General features: G+C 61.6%; 1 protein-coding gene across 17 annotated transcripts in view; it reads right to left on the bottom strand.

Annotated features, from left to right (window-relative positions):
* Positions 1-3,161: 3,161 nt before the first annotated feature.
* The window catches only part of OBSCN (obscurin, cytoskeletal calmodulin and titin-interacting RhoGEF), a 144,826-nt gene continuing 127,593 nt past the window's right edge, over positions 3,162-20,394 (bottom strand). For 12 of the 17 annotated variants that reach the window (XM_057307035.1, XM_057307038.1, XM_057307034.1 and 9 more), the window contains 26 exons: positions 16,289-16,555; positions 15,458-15,554; positions 15,094-15,215; positions 14,417-14,529; positions 14,104-14,272; positions 13,866-13,947; positions 13,296-13,496; positions 12,724-12,784; positions 12,235-12,312; positions 11,725-11,897; positions 11,590-11,616; positions 10,853-11,005; positions 10,711-10,756; positions 10,505-10,582; positions 8,030-10,070; positions 7,380-7,457; positions 6,937-7,047; positions 6,610-6,777; positions 5,842-5,964; positions 5,480-5,650; positions 5,138-5,222; positions 4,689-4,928; positions 4,224-4,447; positions 4,005-4,080; positions 3,629-3,778; positions 3,162-3,462 (listed from right to left, as the gene is read on the bottom strand). In XM_057307035.1, the coding sequence (XP_057163018.1) occupies positions 3,285-3,462; positions 3,629-3,778; positions 4,005-4,080; positions 4,224-4,447; positions 4,689-4,928; positions 5,138-5,222; positions 5,480-5,650; positions 5,842-5,964; positions 6,610-6,777; positions 6,937-7,047; positions 7,380-7,457; positions 8,030-10,070; positions 10,505-10,582; positions 10,711-10,756; positions 10,853-11,005; positions 11,590-11,616; positions 11,725-11,897; positions 12,235-12,312; positions 12,724-12,784; positions 13,296-13,496; positions 13,866-13,947; positions 14,104-14,272; positions 14,417-14,529; positions 15,094-15,215; positions 15,458-15,554; positions 16,289-16,555 (5,312 nt within the window). In that variant the 3' untranslated portion in view covers positions 3,162-3,284. Of the gene's footprint in view, positions 3,463-3,628; positions 3,779-4,004; positions 4,081-4,223; positions 4,448-4,688; positions 4,929-5,137; positions 5,223-5,479; positions 5,651-5,841; positions 5,965-6,609; positions 6,778-6,936; positions 7,048-7,379; positions 7,458-8,029; positions 10,071-10,504; positions 10,583-10,710; positions 10,757-10,852; positions 11,006-11,589; positions 11,617-11,724; positions 11,898-12,234; positions 12,313-12,723; positions 12,785-13,295; positions 13,497-13,865; positions 13,948-14,103; positions 14,273-14,416; positions 14,530-15,093; positions 15,216-15,457; positions 15,555-16,288; positions 16,556-17,656; positions 19,333-20,394 lie in introns of those variants that run through there. The other 5 variants (XM_048220836.2, XM_048220837.2, XM_048220838.2 and 2 more) reach the window with 1 other exon arrangement.

Raw genomic sequence — 20,394 nt, 5'->3', positions numbered from 1 at the left:
TACAAAAATGTAATGTTAGTGTCATTAGAGTCCTGGAAATAGAAAAGAGAAGCAGGAGGGCTGAAAAAGTGCCCAAAGGACTTAAAATGAAGGAGGTTCTCGCACACGCTCCCGCATGGATGAGCTTTGAAGACACCACGTGAGTGAAATAAGCCAGTCACAGGAAAGATAAAGATGGTCTGATTCCATTTAAATGAGGTATCTAGAATAGTCAAATTCATAGACACAGAAAGCAGAATGGTGGTTACCAGGGGCTGGGGAGAAGGGGAAATAGGGAGCTGTTTTTTGATGGGGACAGAGTTTCAGTTTTGCAAGATGCAAGGGTTGTAGAGATAGTTTGCATTGATGCTTGCATAATAATATGCATGTAACTAACAATACTGAACTGTACAAAATGATATATTTTATGTCATATGGGCTGTACTACCATTTACAATGTTCTAAACAGTTAGAACTTGCTCTTTGAAAGGCTTTGGTAAAAGATGATTAAAAGTGAAGCTGCCAAGTGGGAGAAAGTGTTTGTAAACCACACATCCAGCAGAGGACGCCAGATACATGCAGAACCCTCAAAATTCAACAGTAAGCAATCCTAGCAGAACATGGGCAGGGGCGCCTGGGTGGCTCAGTCATTAAGCTTCTGCCTTTGGCTCAAGGCGTGATCCCAGGGTCCTGGGACAGAGCCCTGCATCAGGCTCCCTGCTCTGCTGGGCCCCTGCTTCTTCCTCTCCCACTCCCCCGGCTTGTGTTCCCTCTCGCTGTCTCTCTCTCTGTCAAATAAATAAATAAAATCTTAAATAAAATAAGAAAATGGGCTAAAGATATGGGCAGATATTCCACCTGAGAAGATATACAGAAGGCAAATGAAACCATTTTGCAGCCCTTGCTCCCCTGGACATTTATCACAGAACAATGAAGAGTATGACCGCACAGAAATCTGTACACGAACGTTTACAGCAGCTTTATCTGAAATAGCCCCAAACTGGAGAGGTTCCAAAGGGCCTTCAGTGGGTGAATGGCTATGCAGATGACGATGGAATAGCACCCACCAGTAAATGGCTACACAAATGACTACACAGATATGCCATGGAATAATCCTCACCAGTAAAAAGGAACGAACTACTGGGGGCGCCTGGGTGGCACAGTGGTTAAGGGTCTGCCTTCGGCTCAGGGCGTGATCCCGGCGTTACGGGATCGAGCCCCACATCAGGCTCCTCCGCTAGGAGCCTGCTTCTTCCTCTCCCACTCCCCCTGCTTGTGTTCCCTCTCTCGCTGGCTGTCTCTCTGTCAAATAAATAAATAAATAAAATCTTAAAAAAATAATAAAAAAGGAACGAACTACTGACATTTGCAGCTCTGCATGAATTGCCAGAGAATTATGTAAAGTGAAAAAAAAGCCAATCTCAAAAGGTTACATACAGGTTACTCCATTCTTAAAATCACAAAAGTCACAAATATCGGACAGACTGTTGGTTGCCATGGTTGAAGAGTGTCAAGATGGGAGAAAGTGGTGCTGACCATAAAAGGGGGAGTACACGAGGGATCCCTGTGATGGAAATGTTTCATAGCTTACCTATATCACTGTCAATATCCTGGTTGTCACTGCACTATCATTTTGTGAGAGACCAACACTGGGGGAAATTGGGTAGATGGAGACTGGGCTCTTCCTGTACTATTTCTTTCAACTACATTGTGATTCAACAATGATCTCAAAAGAAAAAATTTAATTGAAAAAGTTACCGTATAATAATGTTAAAAACAAAATGCAGTGCATTAGATTTGATATTTAGAAACAACCTACCAATAAAATAGCCTTCACAGATAAAGGCAGGGACTTTGGGACTGAGTTCATCCGACAGGGTTCAGTGTGGGAAAGGGGCCACGAATCATGCCACATGATGTCAGGAAGGGCAAGTCCAAAACGGGGCTGTGAGGAGGCGTTAGCCACCGTGCACGGAGCACAAGAGGTGAAGTAACAAGGCAGAACTCACAAGGAGAGCTGGGCTTGGGCAGCCAGGCCAGCCACCAGCAAGGACCAAAGGCGGCTGAGCTCCTGGAGGAGACATCGCCTCTATGCAGCCCCAGTGAATGTCTCAACATATGTGAGGTGAAGCTGGACTGACCCTGCAGAATTTGATCGAAATAGGCTTAGACAAGGACAGGTCATGTCAGCACACAGCACAGAGTAGGTTACCAAAGAAATGCAGCCTCAGACGACAAGTTGCTCAGAGTCTCACCTGGGTCCCCATGCACAGAGCCAGGCTCGACATGGTCATGGCCAGCTGGGGCTGGTGAACATGTGATGGAGAGGAAGGAGCGAGCTCAGATGCAAACCATGAGGGCTAAGACCAGAGGTGTGTTCACCATGTGTCTGAACCAGAGTCATCAGAGCCACTGTGGAGGGACTCTCAACAGAGGGCTCAGAGATAGTCCCTGGGCACAGTGGACGTGTCCCAGAAGGGAGTACTGGCAGGAGGCCATTCCTAACTGGAACTAGAGTTAGAGGCAGTAGAGGTGAAACAAGGCCGCAAGTGCTCATGCAATGTCAGAATGACAAATTCTTTCCCAATGAGATTTCCCTTGTTAGAGTAGCCAGAACGTCTAGCAGATGTTCTGTTCTAGCAGAACCTGGTGGCAGGGGGGTGGGGGGTACCGCAGGGGAGTGGGGTTTGGAATCCTTCTGCAGCTTCTACGGCCTTCCCATACAGGAGTCCAGCCCTGCCTCCCTCTGGGTGGCCTTGGTAGTCACTTGCCAGGCTCCTTTCTGCCTCCGACTGAGATAGGACTGCTATGGCCAGTCCTGGAGGCCACACCAGGCCGGGGAGGTGACCATGGGGCCCAGGCCGATGGTTCTCAATCTATGCACCTCTGAGCATCCAGGAGCCCCAGGAGAGGTGCCTTGGAGGCCAGCTGGTGGGGCGAGGCTGGGGACCAGCTGTCCCAGTTTGTGCACGACTCTGAGCTGGATGAGCTGGTCACTACAGGTGGGGCTTCCCTGGCAGCTCCTCCACTCTGAGAGCCAGGATGCCTCATTTCCACCCATTCCACAGGGAAGGGCAGTTCTGCTGCCTGGTCGGCCCCTGCCCCCCATGCCCCAGATGAGGTGCCGGGACCCTCACCTCCTTCCCCAAACAAAACAAACCAAAGGAACAGATGACACCTCATCGGGTCCTGCTTTTTATTGGCGTGTCTGTGCATAGACAGAAGTCCTAGAGGACAGACTAGGGGGTGAAGCCCAGCAGGGCGACCCCCCCCCCCACACACGTCCTCTCTGCCAGGCCAAGTGCTCAGCGCACCTGCGCCAAGTTGTGCTTCTTGTACAGAAGCGCCCGCCTCTTCTCTCGCTCGCGCACGAAGGCGCGCAGTCGCGCTGTGGGGAAGGTCACGGCCGCGGGCTGGGAGGCAGCAGGGCCTTCCTCCGTTAGCCACGGGCACTGCAAGCAGCTGGACGCGCATGGCCGGCCCCTGGAGAGAGGACAAAGGTGTCAGGTGAGCTCTCTGAGCTCTTGGAGCTGGGGCCGGAGGTGGGAGGTGGGATGTGGGATGAGCGGGGTTGATGGATTGGGTGGGGCAAGGTGGAGGTGGTTGGACCCCGCGGGGCCGGGGGATGGATGGGGCGGGGCCGCCTTACCACGGGTGAGCGCACAAAGTGCTCCGCAAAAAAGCCACGGCTCCTCCAGACAGCCCCGCATAGCAGCGACTCAGACGGACCAGCCCCTTGCGCAGGCTTTTCTGCAGGTCGCGTGTCCCTTCACTGCTCACGGGGTACTCCGCGCTCAGCCTGCGCGCGTGGGGGTCAGGGGACGCAGGTCACCCTCGGGTGGATGTGCAGGGGCACCAGGGTCTCTAGGGTCACCCTCGATGGATGGGGGGCACAGGGATCTGAGCACCCTCAGATGTATGAGAGAACACGAGATCTGAGGTCATCCTTGGATGGAGGACACATGGGGGCTCCCGGGGCACCCTGGATGGATCCCCAGTCCCCCCCCCGGGATTGGGGGACTCACATGATGAAGGCTGTCACGCCTATGGCCCAGATGTCGGTCTGTGGGACAGCACCCTGGCCGTCCAGGAGCTCGGGAGCTGGGGTGGACACAGGTGAGCGCACAGGTGAGAGGCTGGGTGTGCGTAACGCAATGGGGAGGGAGGCAGGACGGGGGGGGGGGGGCGCTTCCTCCTGGCCCACCCTTCCCCCCAGGTCAGGTTGGCATCTGCTCCCAGCGCACCCATGGTCTCCACGTAATCCTTGAACCTCTCGGAGGGCAGGACCCTCTCCTGCGCGAGGCTTTGGGCGTTGCCCAGGTCGACGACCTTGAGTAAGTTGTATTCGGTGACGATCATGTTCTCGGACCTGAGGTCCAGATGCAGAATGCTCTGGGCGTGCAGGTACTGGGCGGCGCTCAACATCTGCCACAGGTAGTCCTTCACCTCCGATTCCGAGTAGGAGGCCCTGGGGGCGCACGGGGAGGGGGGCTCGGCTCCGTCCACGGCAGCGGGGGGGCGGGGCCCCAGCCCTTTCTGTGGGCTTGGGAGGAGCGCCTCCCGGCTCTGCTTAGCTCCCCGCTTGGGCTGATCGGTGGAGACGGGGCCAGGAGGTGCGTGGGTAGGTGTGAGCTGGTCACCTTGCGCCCCTCCTCGCCCAGGCGTGTGTAGCGTCCCGCCCGGGGCCCCGCATCCAGGCCAGGCCTCACCTCTCCGCCAGGCAGGGGAGCAGCTCGGGTCCCGAGCACAGCTCCAAGATGAGGACCAGGTGCCGGGGGCTGAGGTAGGCGGCCTGTAGCTGGGCCAGGTGTGGGTGGCGCAGGCTCTTGAGGGCTTCGTATTCGCGCAGCACAGCAGTCCTGTCCTCAGGGCGGTAGGGAACAATCTTGGCCGCCAGCGCTCGTCCGCTGGCCTTCTCCCGGCACTGCCGCACCACGCTGAAGCGGCCCCTGGGAGAGGAAGCGCCCGCCAGGCTTGTGAGAACCCCCCATGCGCCCTCTTTCCCAGTGTCAGAAAAAGCAAGCCCAGCGGGAGGTGACCAGAGCATTTGGGGAGGGGGGGCCAGATGCTCCGCACGGAACTTGTGTGGATGTGAGAAGCGGGGAGGGAGACCAAGGCTGCGTTGAAAGCAAAGCCAGCGGGTGATGGGCGGTGGCACCTTCGAATCTGTGTCTGGAAGGCGAAGGTCTGCGTGCTGGGGAGGGGCTGGGCTGGGCGCAGGGCACGGCTCTCTTCCTCGGAGGCTGTGGGGGAAGAAGCCAGTGATTGAGAGGCACCGCTACAGCCCCAGCTTCCCCCAACCTTGTCTCTCATACCCTTTCTCAGTCCCCCTAACAGGGGGCCCTTCTGTGAACGCCCACACTTTGATCTCTCCTTCCTTGAACCATTTGGCGGCAGGCGCCTACCAGTTTGAACAAAGCATCCCAGTGCGTGCTTGTGACTGAGTGAAGTGGCAGGGCAACCCCCACCCCCCACCCCCAGGCCTCACAGAGCGGCTCACCCAGGTGGCTGGGCCCTCCCAGGAGGACCTCCTCTGAGGGGCTGCTGTAGGGACCCATGCCCGCCTTGCTGACGCAGGCCGTCCGGAAAGTGTACACACCACCCCTGGAAAGCTTGCTGGTGAGGTAGCAGCAGTCAAAGACGTCGGAAGCCAGCGTGCTCCAGCTGCCACCTGGGCCACACAGGAGTGGGTGAGGGACAGCCCAGTCGGGGGGTGGAGAGACCCTTCCCTGAGGGAGGACCGAGGTGGCTGGGTTCTTCCCGAAGCCACCCAGGGGCGCAGCACCAGCCAGGCACTTCCCTGCGGCCCTACTGTGTGGGCCCCAGGGCTGCCAGGAGGGGAGCCACAGGGAGGGCTCCTACCTTCCAGGCTGCACTGCACAATGTACGTCACAGGGCCATAGGACTCCACGGGCTTCCAGACCAGCAGCACGCCATCAGCATACACCTCCCCGATGTCCGGGCGTGGAGAAGAGGAGGGGCGCTCTGCAGGGCCCAGGGTTGGCAGACTGAGGGGGGCTCCCCACGGCTTCCCAATGCAGCATGGAGCCCCTGCCTCCCCTCCTGCACCTGCTGCTGGGTTCCAGAGCCCACCATGCCCTGGACCCCTTCATTCAGGGTCCCCTTCCAGCGCCAGCTGGTAGAGAGGCCCGGTGCTTCTTCTGGTGGGGGCCTCGGGAGGTGTCTGCCCTGCCAGGCTCCCCCCCCACCAATGTACATCAGCAACCCCACGGAGTGGCCCCCACTGACACCCCTCCGCCAGCTGCAGGCTCCCATTGGAGGGGCCTGTCCTGGCTACGCAGCTTCACCGGGGCAGCCTTGAAGGACAGTTGGTGGTTGGCCACTGGTGGGAATCAAGCTAGGGCCTGAGCGCTAGTCCCACAGCCCCTATTTTGCGCCCTCCGCTTCCCCTCCTGGGGGTCCCAGTCTACAGAGCTGACTCAGGCCTTCTGCAGTCCTGACATGGCTGACTGGGTGGTAAGTATCCTGCTCCATGGGGCTCCTCAGTGAAGGGGACCAGCATAAACCAAATCACCAAGGGAGAAGTGGTCTCCAGGTGCCCTAGCAGCCCCCCATCAGGGTCAGTCCCTGCCCCGTCCCCGCTGAGAGGGCCTGGCGCGTTCCGCTCACCTGCCTTCCGGAGGACAGCCGTGCTGGCCACTGTGCCCAGTGCGTTGCTCACGCGGCATGTGTACACCCCCAGGTCCTCAGCAGTCACCACCAGGATGGTCAGGAGCTGGAAGTTCTTGAGCGTGGAGGAGATGAGGAGACGGCTGGTGCTCTCCAGGGGAGCCCCGTCTGCAGCAGGACAGACCAGGCCTGGGGATTGGCTCCAATAGGCACCCTGCCCTGAGACCCCTGCCCTCTTGGGGCCCATTTCCCTCCATACAATGAGAGCAATGTCCCCAAGGAGCACCCCCTGCCTTCCTGCCCCCCAGCCCCAGGACACCTCCTTACCTTTGGTCCAGGTGGCCTGTGCAGCTGGCTGGGCTGACACCTGGCAGGCAAGAGTCACGGACTGGCCCAGGACCACTGTTTCATCTGAGAGCTCCCTTAAAAACGATGGCGCTAGGGCATGGGATGGGAGGCAGGCAAGCTTTCAAAGGTGACCCCCAACCCGAGAACACAGCCTGGACCCCTGAGAGAGTGATGCTGCAGAAGCCCATGCCTACTCATCTCATCTTTAACACTAGCATCTCCTCCAGGAAGGCCTCCAGGACTGCCCCAATGCTGGGCACTGGAGCCGCCCTCCCCCGCACCTCCCCACTAATCTGGGCTCCAGCCCCTGTGGATGTAAGCTTGCCCCCTCTACTCGTCTGGGCACCAGAGAGGGGCTCCCTTCCCCCACAGCTGGGTTCCCTAGGCTGCAGTGTGGCTCAGCCCCTGGGCAGCACACCCACCTCGGTCCCTGCTCTTCAGGCCCAACCGGAAGGAAGCCAGGCCTGCCTTCTTCCTGGGGGGGCTCTCTTTCTCCAAACCTGCAGGGAGAAAGAGGCCCCTAGAAGTCACACCTGAGGGGCCCCACTCCCCTGGGAGCTGGCTGTCTTGGCATTGCTCCCAGGAGCATTGGAGGAAGAACTCAGAGCCACCCACGGCGGGATTTCCACGCAGCAGAAGAGCCCAGATCCTAGGGGCTTTTGTTGCAAAGGAGCTACATGAGCTGCAGAGCCCACCCCCACACCCCTGACCCCTTCAGGATCAGTCTATCTGGTGCAAGGGCACTAGGGGCAGGTAAGACTGGGAGCCAGCGGTGCCTGGGGAGGCCTGGCCAAGGGCCCAAGGGGTCAGGGACGGGTCAGGCAGGGCTGGCCTGGTTGGGTCCTCTCTGTTTGGGTGTCTCCAAGCCACCTTAGGTCCCAGACGCTGGGCCTGAGATGCACATGGGGTGAGGCTGAGGCCACATGGGTGACCTCAGGAACAGAAGCCCCTGTGTGTGTGCGGGGAGGGGGGACCCTGGAGGAGCGTGGCTTCTGTGTCACCCCAGTCTTTCCCAGCGTGGGAGGTGAGGTGCCCCAAGGTGCACCTGCCGGGGCGGGGGAAGAGGAGTCACCTTCAGGCTTGCCCTTCAGGAGGCGAGAGATGTGGGCCACGGAGGCCCTCACCCTCCTGCGTAGTCCCAGCTCCATGGGCTCCTCCAGGAGTGCGTGCCTCCCTGGGAAGTGGAAGAGGCCGCCGGAGGGGGGCGACCACTTGCGCTTCCTGCTGCCGGTGGCCTCCCTGAGCAGAGTCTCCATGTCCTCTGGCTCCTCTGTGATCTGCAAGCTGGCTGGCGGGCCCAGTGCGCCTGGCCAGGGCCACCCGGCCTCCGGGAACTCAGCCAGCTCCTCCCCGGCCTCAGACTCAGGGGACGACGGTGGCTCTGGTTCCACAGGCTTGGGGACCTTCCTGAAAATCATGAACTCGAAAGGGAGGTACTTGATGTCATATAGGTCAGACAGGTTGAGGTAGGCAGGCTCCACCTCTGAGATGTCCAGGGACACGGTGTCGGCTGCTTCTGAGTCCCCAGACAGGTCTCGGATCTGCACCAGGGACACCTGGGAGCCCCCACCAAAGTCCTCCCATGAGCTCAGCTCTGGGGAGGTTCTTGGGGGTGCCCTGCTGCCCTCAGGAAGGGGTGCTGCACTGGCCTGGGGGGGCGGGCTCTGGGCCCCAGCATCGTCATGTTCCTCAGAGGACTGAGAGGCGGCCCAGGCCATCCTGGCCCACAGGGGACCCTGCCCCAGCATGCCCCCCGCGTCCCCACCAAAGGCAAAGGTTCCATAGCCTGCCACTCCCGCATAGCCCCCATGGCGCGCCCCCAGGGAGAACTTCCGTGTGGTTGCCTGCTCCTGAGGCCGCGGTGGGCTGGGCTCAGACTCGGACACGTCCTCCAGCTCCACGGGCAGGCCCTCCACATCCTGGGAGGGGCCAGGCTCTGTGCCCACTGGGGTGGCCAGCTCTGGGGAGCTAGGGGGACTCGGCCTCCCAGGGAGAGGGGTGTCCTTTGGTCCCTTCTCAGAGCCTGGCTGGGGGCTTTCTTGGGCTGGGGACAGGGGGGCCTTTGGCTCCCCAGAGAGGAAGGAGCTCATGGGTGGCAAGAGGGACTCTGTGCACTGCTTTGAAGGGAAAGAGCCAGAAGGCTGTGGTGTAACAGCCTTAGGGGTGCCACAGCCTTCCGGGGGAGAAGGACTCCACTGGGGATGAAAGGAAGGGGTGGGCTGCCCCCCACAGCTGTCCTGAGATGACCCCTCTTGCTGAGTGGAACCCAGGTCTCCACTGATGGACGGAAATAGTCTTGGCCCCTGCTGAGATCCCTCCCTATGCTCCATCTCCCTGGCACGCGTCACCCCTCCTGGCCAACTCTCCCCTGAGTCTGCCTGGAGGCCGGAGAGGGTCGGGGCAGGGCACTGCCCTCCACAGGCCTCAGTCGAGGAGCTGGCGCTGTGTGGCCCGTCGAGCTCCAGGGAGCGGCTACGGCCAGGGGCCCCACGGGCGCTGGAGCCCGGCAGCCGCAGGGCAGTCTCGAAGGAGGGCGCTTTGGCCATCAGGGCGGCCTGCTCTTCCCGGGCGGCCTCCTCCTCCAGCGCGCGGTGCTCCAGCAGGGGCTCTCGCAGACCGGGCAGCGCGCTGGCGAAGTAGCCGCCCTTCAGTAGGTGCCGCCGCCGGGCCGGGTGCCGCCTGCTGCCCGCCGCGGGGCCTCCGCGCTCGGGGCCCTCGCCCGCCTGCTGGTAGAAGAGACTGCGGATGACGCTCTGCCGGGAAACGCAGCCCGCGGCCGCAGGCGCCTCTGCTCCAGGGGGCGGCGTGGGAGGAGGCGCGGCGGCGGCGGCGGTCGCGCAAGCCTCTGCCTCCTCGGGAAGGCTGGCTGACGGCCGCAGGAAGCCCCGAGGGTGCAGCAGCGGGGAGTGGGTCACCGGAGAGGGCGGCAGCGATTTGGCCCGGGCGAAAGGTGCCAGCTCGTTGTCGGAGGAGGAGGACGAGCTGCTGGAGGAGGCGCTGGCGTCGCCCCGCAGGTGCCGGGCCACCCCGAGAGATGGGCTGTCGGGCGGGCCCTGGAGCAGCTCAGGGATGGAGCGCATCACCAGGATGGACTTGTAGCTCATCAGGGAGCGCTGGGGGAATGCGGGGGACAGGGGAGTGTCAGCCATATGCCCTCCGCCTTCCCGGCTCCTAGCTGGCCCAGAAGGGGCACCCAGGAGCTGGGGGCGGTACAAGCTCCACTCCACAGACCCTAGGGCTCTGTCGTCTGCTCCTGCCCTCGGTGGCACGTTGTAGGCACGCACCTCGCCCCGACCTGCCCTGGCGGCCCAGAGAGCGCACAGCCCAACGAAGGGTGTGCAAGGTTTCTTGTTCTCCCAGGCCCCCAGGGGACCCACAGCCAGCCCTCGGGGCCTGGCTTCTCCTTCGGGCCTCCAGGCCCCACCTCACCGCTAACCCCGCCTCGCAGTTTCCACCCCCGCAACCCGAACTCTCCCCTGGCCGACTGCGCCTCCAGTCCCTGCCCTCCGCGCCTACCCGCCCCCCGCCCTCGAGGCTGCCCGCTCACCTGCCAGCGGCTGCGGGCCAGCAGGAACTTGAGTTGCTTGGTGTTGATGAAATGGGCCTCCTCCGCGGGCACGGACTTCTGACAGGGCCCAGGTGAGAGGGGCGTGAGGGGAAATCCTGGTGTACCCAGTGGCCCACGCAGGCCTCCACCCCTCCTGGCCTCCGTTTTTGTCCCTGTGCAGGCCTGCTTGGGCTCAGCCTACTCACCTGGAACCAGGGGTGGGCAAGGCACTTGGCTGCACTGGGCCGGGTCCTGGGAGAAGAGGAAGACCAGGGGTCAGGCCAGGGGGTCAGCTGCCCCGGCCCAGGCCTAGGAGAACCCTGGGAGGGGGAAGGGCTGTGCACTCACTCTGGGGCCCTCTGCAGGGTAGCCTTGATGAAGTCCTGGGCATCCTCGCTGAGGTGGGCGGCCACAGGGCTGCTCCAGGACACACGCCCCTCCAGTACGTTCAGGAGGGTGGCTCGGTCACTCTCACCAGCGAATGGTGATGAGCAGGTCAGGCTAAAAGCGGAGACACAACTTGCCTTCAGTTGTGACCTGGTTTTCTGGATCCATAGGGGACAGGTGGCCAGGACAAGGAAGTCCCCAGTCCTGTCTGGGGATGGCAATGGTGCCACTCCCGTGCACCCCTGAGAATCCCCACAATGATCTGAGATTTGCCCGGAGATCCAGGCTCAGCCTGGGGTAGGGATCAAGGATCAGCCTGGAGTATGTACCCAGGCTTAGCTCGGGATCCAGGTGCCGTCTACACCAGCAGCATCCTCAGGACAGCAGTAACTGTTATGAGGGGGCTTTCCGCAAACTATGCACACCCTTTCGGGAAACAGCTCCCTGCTTTGCCTGGTGACTGGGCAGAGCTCCTCTGGGACAGGGTGTGTAGGAAAAGAGCTCAGCAGAAACCACTTATCAGTTGGCTGACCGCTGGCTCCCATAATAGCTGCCCTTTGGGTCCTGAGTCCTTGGTCTGGGGAGCAGCCAGTAGTGCTCGTGGCCTCCCACGGGTCTGATGGGAGGTGGGGGTGGAGGTGGGGGGTCTGCGGTTGGCTTCAGAGGAGGTGGCTGACAGGAGGCAGGGGTCTGCTCACCTGAGGTAGGAGATGACCCCCATGGCCCTGCAGAATGAAACCACAGTCAAAGGGTGTGCTCAGGATTGAGGGGTGTGGGGGCAGGAGGAGAGGGCAGGGAGTGTGTGTCAGGGGGTTGCTGGCATGGGAACTCACCAGATGTCAGAGGCCTCGCTCACAGGGGTCTGCTCGATGATCTCCGGGGACACAAACTCCGGGGAGCCATACTTGCTATACTGTGGCTCTCCTGGGGTGATTTTTTGGGCAAAGCCAAAGTCGCAGATTTTAATGTCTTCCCGAGCAGGATGCACCATCAGGATATTGGGGGGCTGTTAGGGAGAGTCAGGGAGGGGTGAGGCCATGGCCTAAGGAGGTGACTCCCAGGGTTGCAGGGAACACTCGGGTCTGTGACGGGCTGTTCCAAGGCAACAGTGAGACCAGTGTGGGACCATGGGCAGCCCTGGGGGTGGATTTCAGTGCCATTTGGGGACAGCCTCCAATTCATTACAGCTGAACCACACCTGAAAGAGCGCCCCATCCCCAGAGGCAACCAAGTCCTAAAAGGGAATCTAGAAGTGGTCAGCCTGTGCACCCACCCCCAACCAGCAGGCCCCAGGCTCCCACCTGTCCTTCCTGGTCCCTGGGGACCCCAAGGGAGCTGAGTACCTTTATGTCCAGGTGGAGAATGCTGTGGTTGTGCAGGTAGTGGAGCCCCTCCACCAGCTGCTGGACATAGACCTTGATCTGCAACAAGGGCCAGGGCTCAGGTAGGGGCCTTCCTCCACCTCCTCCTCCACTCCCTTCCCTGTCCTGCTCCCACCTGCAAGGCCTCCACTTCCCCCAGATCTGAGCTTGGGATGGTCCCACAGGGCAGCTCTGTGCAAAGCCCCCCCCGAGGCCAGAGGACTCCTCCAGCCTGGCAGTGCACCAGCCTGCCCGAAGCAGGAAGCACCATGTCTCAGGTGGGTAGAACGGCCTACCGGCCAGGTAAGGTCTGCCAGGGGACATCAGTGAGGGGGAAGACATGGACAGGCTTGGAGAGATCCACCGAGGAGCTGCCACACCCCATGGGGCCCTGGGGAACCTCAGAAGGTGTCTGAGCTGGGGAGTGCTGGGGCCTGTGTTGGATGGGAGCGGGAGGCAGGGAGCAGTCACCTCAGCCTCTGTCACCACACTCTTCTTGAACAGACGGTCCAGCAGCTCCTCTGACGAGCACCTGGGGCTCAGGTTAAGAAAAGCTCTGGAGTCTGGAACCCATCCAGCCCCACACACCTTTGGCCAGTCTTACCTTGGGTGGGGGTGGGGGCCATGCTGGGGAGGCTGGTGCTCAGGTTGAGGGTGGGAGAGGGACAGGGACCCCGAGGAGAGGGGCTGAGGTCAGGGGGCAGCAGCAGCAGAGTAGGAGGGGAGCGAGTAGTGCGTGTGTACCGCTCCTTTGAGCTTGGGTGGGCAGCCTGAGGACCCTCTCAGCATTAGCGCTGGGGACAGCGACACAAGTCGGACCTCCCTGCTGGTGAGGCCACGTGGAGCATGGCAGGGGCCTGCTGAGGGCATGTCCTGGACCCTGCGGACACAGCCCTGCCCCAGTTCCGGGCCCACGGGACCGGAGCTTCAAGGATGGTGCTGTGTCCAGGGACACCGGAAGAACAGGCCCCTCGGGACCCTCGGACCCCTGCCTGCCCAGGGCGCGCCCCTCTCCACACTTTCTCGGGCTGAGGGCGGGATACAGTTCCAGGACAAGGATCAGGGTCTTCCGGGTCTCAAACTGGTCCAGCAGCCCAGTGACCAGCGGGTGGCTCAGCGTGGCCAGGATGTCACGCTCGCGGTACGCCTGGGTGCGCGTCCTGCTCCGCAGGGGGATGAACTTGGCTGCGCAGGACATCTGGTTTCCCTTGTGCTGCACCCTCTTCACGAAGCCGAACACGCCCCTGGGAGGAGGAGAGCCATGCTGGGCGCGCACGCCAGGCTCCCAGGGGTCGGGGCTGGAGGAGTCCCCTAAGGAAGGAGGCATCTGGGGGCGGTGCTCCTGAGAAGCCTGGACTCCGGGGATGGGACTCGGGGATGGGACTCATGGAAGCGGGGCTGAGGGGCGGGGCTCAGGGTAGTGACTCAGGGAGGCGGGGCTGAGGGGGAGGGACTCGGGGAGGCGGGGCTGAGACGAGGGGCTGAGGGGGAGGGACTCAGGGAGGCGGGGCTGAGGGGCGGGGACTCGGGGGAGAGAGTCAGGGAGGCGGGGGCTGGGGGCGGAGCTCCGGGGGCGTGGCAGTGGCTCCTGGGTCTGGGTTATGGGACCATACCTTCCAATTTCCTCCTTGACCTCGTAGAAAGAGTGCAGTTTCCTTCGATAGCTTTGCTTCTCCGAGTCCGGCTCACTGTCTCCTGCAGTCAAGGAGCGGAAAGCCGTCGGTGTGGGTACAGATGTCCATTTCCCACAAGTGTAGCATCCTTGTGCTGGAGCCCATGAGAGGCCGCAGACCCCACCCCTTGCTCGCAAGGAGCAAACACTCGGGTTCTGGGAGGGATCCCCCGACTCACCCCCGTGGACTACCAGCTCCGCTTTACACAGCACCTGGCCACCAGCGTTGCGGGCCAGGCATGTGTAGACGCCCGCGTCATCCTGGGCCACGTCCCTCAGCACCAGCGAGTAGGTGATCCCTTCCTGCTGCTGGCTGAGCCGGGCGCCATCCACCAGCTGGGCATCGTCCTGCGGGCATAGGCGGGTGCTCATCAGCCCCACCTGGGGACCCCTGCAAGGCAGTCTGTCCCACCCTCCAGTGAGTGCCTTGCTGTCGGGTGGGACTGCCACACACTCCCCAGGCCCGGCCCCCCACACGGTGCCTGTCCCTACCCGGTACCAGGTCACCGTTGGCTGCGGGTTGCCCTCGATGACCGCCTGGAACTGGGCTGTGCTGCCCCTCTGTGCCTGCACATCTTCGATGGTGACCTGCATGGATGGGGGCCCTGGGGTGCAGGAGGGAGCCTGTGAGGGGGGGCCCAGGCTGTGCCGCCCACCCTGCCCACCACAGCCCCTCCAGCACGGAGTTGTCAAGCTGGGGCTTGCAGTCAGAGACCCCCTGGTGGACCAGCATTGACCCTGGGCTTGTCCTGACCCCCCAGGTGGGCAGCCAGGCCCTGAGATACTCCCCTGGGGCAACAGAGCCCACCTGCCTCCCCAAATGAGGACAACCCCCTCCTGACTCTGTCCAGGCCCCTGATGGCCAGGAAGTGCTTCCTTCCATCTAACCTCTGTCTGTCCTGCTTAGACCTTAGCTGTCCAAGGGCAGGGCATGAGAGCGTGCTAACCCCTGCTAGCGAAAGGGGCACTCAACATCCAATTCACTACTGTCAGCACCCCCAATGGGAAAGATCTCACCCCTCCCAGGGATGCCCCTCTTAGGGAATGCAGGGAAAGGGGCCGTGAGGCCCCTGGCCACAGCAAGCCTGGGACAGGCCAGCTGGCTTTGCAGGTCCCCCTGCACAAGTGTCCCCCCAGTCCAGGGCATGGGGACCACACGTGTAACCTACTTGTGGCAGCCGTGTCGCTGGCCTGGTACACGTATGTCCTATGGGTGGTCTCCGCGAACACTTGGCTGTGGACGTCCCATAGCTCCACTGCGCCTGCCCCCGGCCAAGCTGGGCCCTCCAGCCTGTGGTCGTGGTGCCAGATGAGCCGTCTGCCCTTCCCCTACACTTCTGGAGTGCAGGCACCCAACCTCTGCCTCCCTGCACTGCAGATGTTTTGGGAGGGGATGTGCAGAGACGGGACCCAGCCCTGGGTAATGAGAGGGCTCCACCAACACCTCTCACCCTGAGGGCGGCCTTTCCCCCCTGCCTGCCCCTGGGATGTCCCCTCACAAAATACCCCCACCCAGCATGTTAGGGAGATTACCGGATGGGCACAGTGCGTCCCGGGCCCTTGGTGTGAGCCCCTGAGTCCCGCTCCTGGCCCTCCTGGGGGAGAGGCTGTGGCACCTTCTGGGGCTCAACTGGTAGGAGACAAGGGGTGTAGTGAGAGACGGGATGGAGCTGGGACTGTCCTCCACAATGTGCCCCATGTCGTCCTCCAGGCCCAGAGGATGGGAGCACAAGGCAGAGCAGGGACTCTGGGGTGCAGGGCCCTATGGGTAAAAACAGACCAGGAACACCCACTCCTGAAACCCAGGGCTCCTGACCTCCCTGCAGAGCAAGACCCCAAGGCACCCTCCTGCCTTAGCTCCTTGCCTGGGCCACCAGCCCTGAGGCTCCCCTCCCCAGACACTCTGCAGGGCCCTGGACACCTAGGTGCAGCAGCTTCTGGGAGGAGGGGCCTCAAGGCAATATCCCCGGGGTCTCATCTGCCCAGAGTGGTGTGGAGGTCTACCCCTCCCTCTTCTCCTTCCTGTCCTTCTCCTCCCTCTCTTCTTCCTCCTCCCTCTTCCCTCTCCTACTTCTCCTTCCCTCTTCCCCCACCTCCTCCTCTCTCTCCTCCCCCTTCCTCCTCTCTCCTCCTCCTCCCTCCTCCCCCTCGTCACCTACCAAGGAGCACAGGGTACCCAGGCTGTCTGTCCAGGGCTGACCACTAAAGCTTCTGGCTCCCAGGACAGATGTACTGGGGAAGAACCTTCCAGCACCCACCCCCCTGCCTTGTTTCACAGATGAGGAGACTGAGGCTGAGTGCATGGAGCCGTTGGGATATCAGGGTCCCCAGGGCTCTGCCCATTCGCCCACATAGGATGGATACCTGGGGTGGCCAAGGTCGGGGCCAGCACAGGGGGGACTCTGAGAGCAGGTGGCACCTTGTGGTCAGCCTGAGGCCACTGGGCCTCACCGGATACATCTGCAGCCTCCATGCCTGGGAGTTGGGGCCCAGCTTCCTGGAGTTTGGGTGGCCCCTCAGGGCAAGGGCTGGGGCCAGCATGGTCCCCTGTGGAGGGTCCTGGAGCCTCAGGGCACACTGTAACTTCCTGGTCTGCTGGCTCCCAGGCAACTGGGGGAGGGACAGCAGCATCTGCAGGAGAGGCAGGTCAGTGTGTAGGGGTAAGAGGTGGCCTGGGCCCCAAGAGAAGGCTCAAGAAACCTTGTCCCAGTCCTCAGAGGCTGCCTTTCCCACCTGCCTTCCCCACCCACCCACTCCAGGTAGTGAACTCAAGGCCTTCAGGAGCATGTGGGCTCCTCTGGGGACAGGTGGGCCTGGATACCTGCCCTCCGTCCTGGTTTGCCCTCAGTCTCTGTTCGTCCCATCCCTTCATCCTGGGACTGCCTTCCCCCCACCCCATGGCCCACTCCAGACCCAGGGTACTAAGCCACCAGGCTGGGGTGGACCCAGCCCCACACTCTAGGGAAGCCTAGGGACAGCCTGATGCTGTCAGGGACCAGGGGCTCCTTCCTGCCCTCCCAGGCCAGCCTCTGCTCCCTGCCTGACACCTGCAGCCTGGCCCCACCCAGGCCACCGCACCCTCACTGGCTCCCACTCCAGCCTCCCATACAGCCCCCTGAGGGAACCCTCAGACTGCCCCATGTGTGGGCTCCCTTCCCCCAGCTCCCGGCACGTTTTCCTCTTCCACCTGGAGGCCAATTTGTGTAGCCACACCACAGCCTCACACATGCCCAGGGATGCCCACCACTCCGTTCCCAGCAGGTCCCCCTGCCTGGAACTCTCCCCTGCCCCAGACCCTCTCTCTTGCTGATCTTCTGTATCCTTGGGCTCTCCAGGACAATGAGAGACAACTGGGCGGGCTGCTGTTTGCACCCCATGGCACTGGGGAACCCATCCTGTCCTTACCCAGTCCAAGGATGTCGGCACACCCCTGACACATCACACACTCTGTGTCTATCTCGCCAACAGCCCCCATTGCACAGGGGGCAGGAAGGCCTGCTCAGCCCCCAGCAGGATAGGAATGACCACTATGGGCTGTCCTGATCCCAGTATATGCACCTGTGACCAGACACACAGGCCATGTGAGCAAGCTAGACCGGCAAGCTGTCACGCCTCCACCCAGGGACCCCAAGAATGGGCCAGAACCCACAGGCTGATGTCGGTTGCCGACCCAGGACCCTCCCCCATAAGACGCCGGAGCCATTAGACAGAGAAGCAAGAGAGCAGAGCAAAGTCAGTGCAGGGAACCAGTTTATTATCATTGGGGGTCGCCGATGGGCCGCTTCCCACACACAGACCGTGGTCCACCCTGCAGAGAGGCCCAGGAGTTCCTGCAGGGTTGGGCCCTGCACAGGCCTCCCAGAGGCTGAGAGAAATGTTCATAGGGAAGATGTGGCTGGGGAGCCCCCCACTGAGAGGAAGACTAGGACCCCAGCCTGGAGCAGACAGGGCCCACCTGGCAGCCTGGCCTCGTGAACAGGGCAGGACAGATGCAGAGTCCCTGATCTGCGTCTAGAGCCCCGAGCCCAGAGCTACAGTCTGTGAGTCCCTCCGGCCTTCTGTACTTTCTGAGATGCCAGGTCTGTGTGTAGTGTCTTCAGCTGGACCGGGCCCCATCAGGTAGCAAGTGCCTGGGGTGAGAGGGGCGGGCAGGCTCCAGCCCTGAGTTCTTGGAGACTTAGGGAGAGGGTCGGAGCACACGTGTATTCATAAAACCCTGGTTTCCTCCACGCAGCCACAGAGCCCCGCAGCCAGGTGCCTGCTGCTCACAGCCTCAGCCCTGGGAGGGACCAGGGGCCTTGTCCCCATCCGGGCGGATGTGCAGAGTGACGGTCTCGCCCACTGTCCCAAAGCTGACCGTCTGGGTGTTAACCTCCGTTTTGAAGCTGCTCTGGCCATTGTCTGCAGACCTCTGGACCTGGATGCAGAACGACGGCTTCCAGGATGCAGCACCCCCAACCTGGGCCTCCTGCATACGGAAGGAGACTCCTGCGGGGCCGAGGACCTGAGGCCCCAAGGGAGATGTCTCCCGGCGACTGAAAAAGCTGGATGGGTTTCGAGGGCCCAGGGGATGCCCCACGTTTAGCAGGACAGGCTGCCCCACAGTGGGCTCACTGATCTCTCTCTGGAGCACAGAGACCTCACATGGTGGGTCATCAGCAGTGCTGGGCACAGAGCCATGGCAGCCGAAGGTCTCCCCCTCCCTGGGCACGTAATCCTCCAGGTCAGCCAGTGTCAGCACTCGGCCGTGGTGTGTGAGGATCTTGGGGTCACGGCCCCAAAGGCCATTGGTACCCAGGGGCTCCTCCGTCAGGAGGGCACCTCCTCCCTCCACCTCCTCCATGGGGGTTTCCTCTTCAGCAGCCTGGGGAGGGAATGGCTCATGGGTCTCCTCTGGCCCTGTGTCCGTGCAGAAGATGAGAGGGTCTCCAGTGATGACCATGGCTCTGCCCCGGGCCTGGGGCTCCTGAGCCAGTAGGTTGTTGTTGGAGTTGTTTGCATTGGGGTCTCCTATGGGAGTCCCACCAGGCAGTGTGAAGAGAAGCCCTGCTGAGCTGTCAGGTCCTTCTCTGGCAGGGGATGCACCCCTGGAGCCCGTCTTCTTCACCCTGACTTCAATGGTCTCCTCGACCTCTACCCACTTGGGCTGGGGCCTCATGCCCCGAGACAGGTCTGGCATGTGGGACTCAGGCTCCGTCACATACAGCGTGGGTACAGTAGGCCTCCAGCCTGGCTCCACCTCAGGCCTGCGGGGCTGGCCAGCCCCCAGTGAGTACAGCAGCTCAGGAGCCAACTGGCCTGGCCTGGGCGGGCTTGCAGTGCGGCGGGAAGGTGAGCGGGAGGGGGACTTGTTGGGGGACCGGCGCCGGCCACGGGGGCTCTTCACCACGGTGGTGATGGTCTCCTCTCTGTAGGGAGAGGGCCAAGAGGAAATGTGCACAGAGACCTGTAGCCTTGCTCAGTGCCCGCGCCATCAGCACGTGCAGGGGCCCTGTGAGTGATCAGGTTAGTGTAGCAAGCAAATGGTGACACTGCATAAACAAGATTCCTACATGTGTGATTGAGCCCACTCTCTGGAACCCCTAGCCAGAGAACCAACAAAACAGCACAAAGCCCCATCTGGCCAACCTCAGGCTCTAGTATGCAGATCTCAAACAAGAGCTGAGGCAACAGGGGAGGCCCAGGCCACATCACAGGGCACCTCCAAACCCCAGACCAAGTCTGGTTCACAATGTCTCCATGTATGGCTCTCCTCCATTTATGGCCATTTTCTTCTGGAGATACCACTGCTCCTTGCAGAGCTAATGTACAGGGATGCAGGGACATAGCCATGTGGCCTTCCTTATCTATCCCATGAGTGCTTTGTGCTTTGTATCATGGGGGGTTACCCCAGTGAGCTCTCAGAAGGCAAGAGCCTCAATGGTCCTCAGCTGGAGGTACACTGGCAGCTGATGCTAGGTCCGAGAGGGTTGTCAGAGCCCTGATCTGCTGCTTGTGCTCCTGATCTGTTTGTTTGGGGGTGTGAAGCCCAGCAAGAACACCTTGCTCTGGGTGTGGCTTGGCCATCACGGGCTGTGTGATGTCAGACAAGCACTTCCTCTTCCTGGGCCACTTCCACCTAAATGGGAGTGGGCAGGAAGGAGACGAGGAGGCAGAACACAAGGCCATTTGCATGTGGGTGGACATCAGGCACTGGCCAGGGACTTTGCAGCAGCCTTGGGGGATGGATCTGACCTCCTTTTGCAAGTGTGGACCAGGAGGCTGAGAAGGCTGGGCACCTGCCCAGGGCCAAGATTTAGAAGTCCACCAGTCAGCCCCAGTACCCCTCTGCCACCCACTGCCCCTGACCTTGCCAGGTGCTGTGGGTAAAATGAGTATCAGGCAGTATCAGGGAGCAGGGATGGGCTGAGCAACACACAGACCCTGGGGAACTCACAACTCTCCTGGGCCCTGGGACCTGCATTTTCTCT

Source organism: Ursus arctos, unplaced genomic scaffold (assembly GCF_023065955.2).
Source record: "Ursus arctos isolate Adak ecotype North America unplaced genomic scaffold, UrsArc2.0 scaffold_5, whole genome shotgun sequence".
NCBI classification, from domain to species: Eukaryota; Metazoa; Chordata; class Mammalia; order Carnivora; family Ursidae; genus Ursus; species Ursus arctos.
The sequence above is the reverse complement of the archived record's forward strand: the minus strand, read 5'-3'. Positions and strand labels throughout refer to the sequence as shown.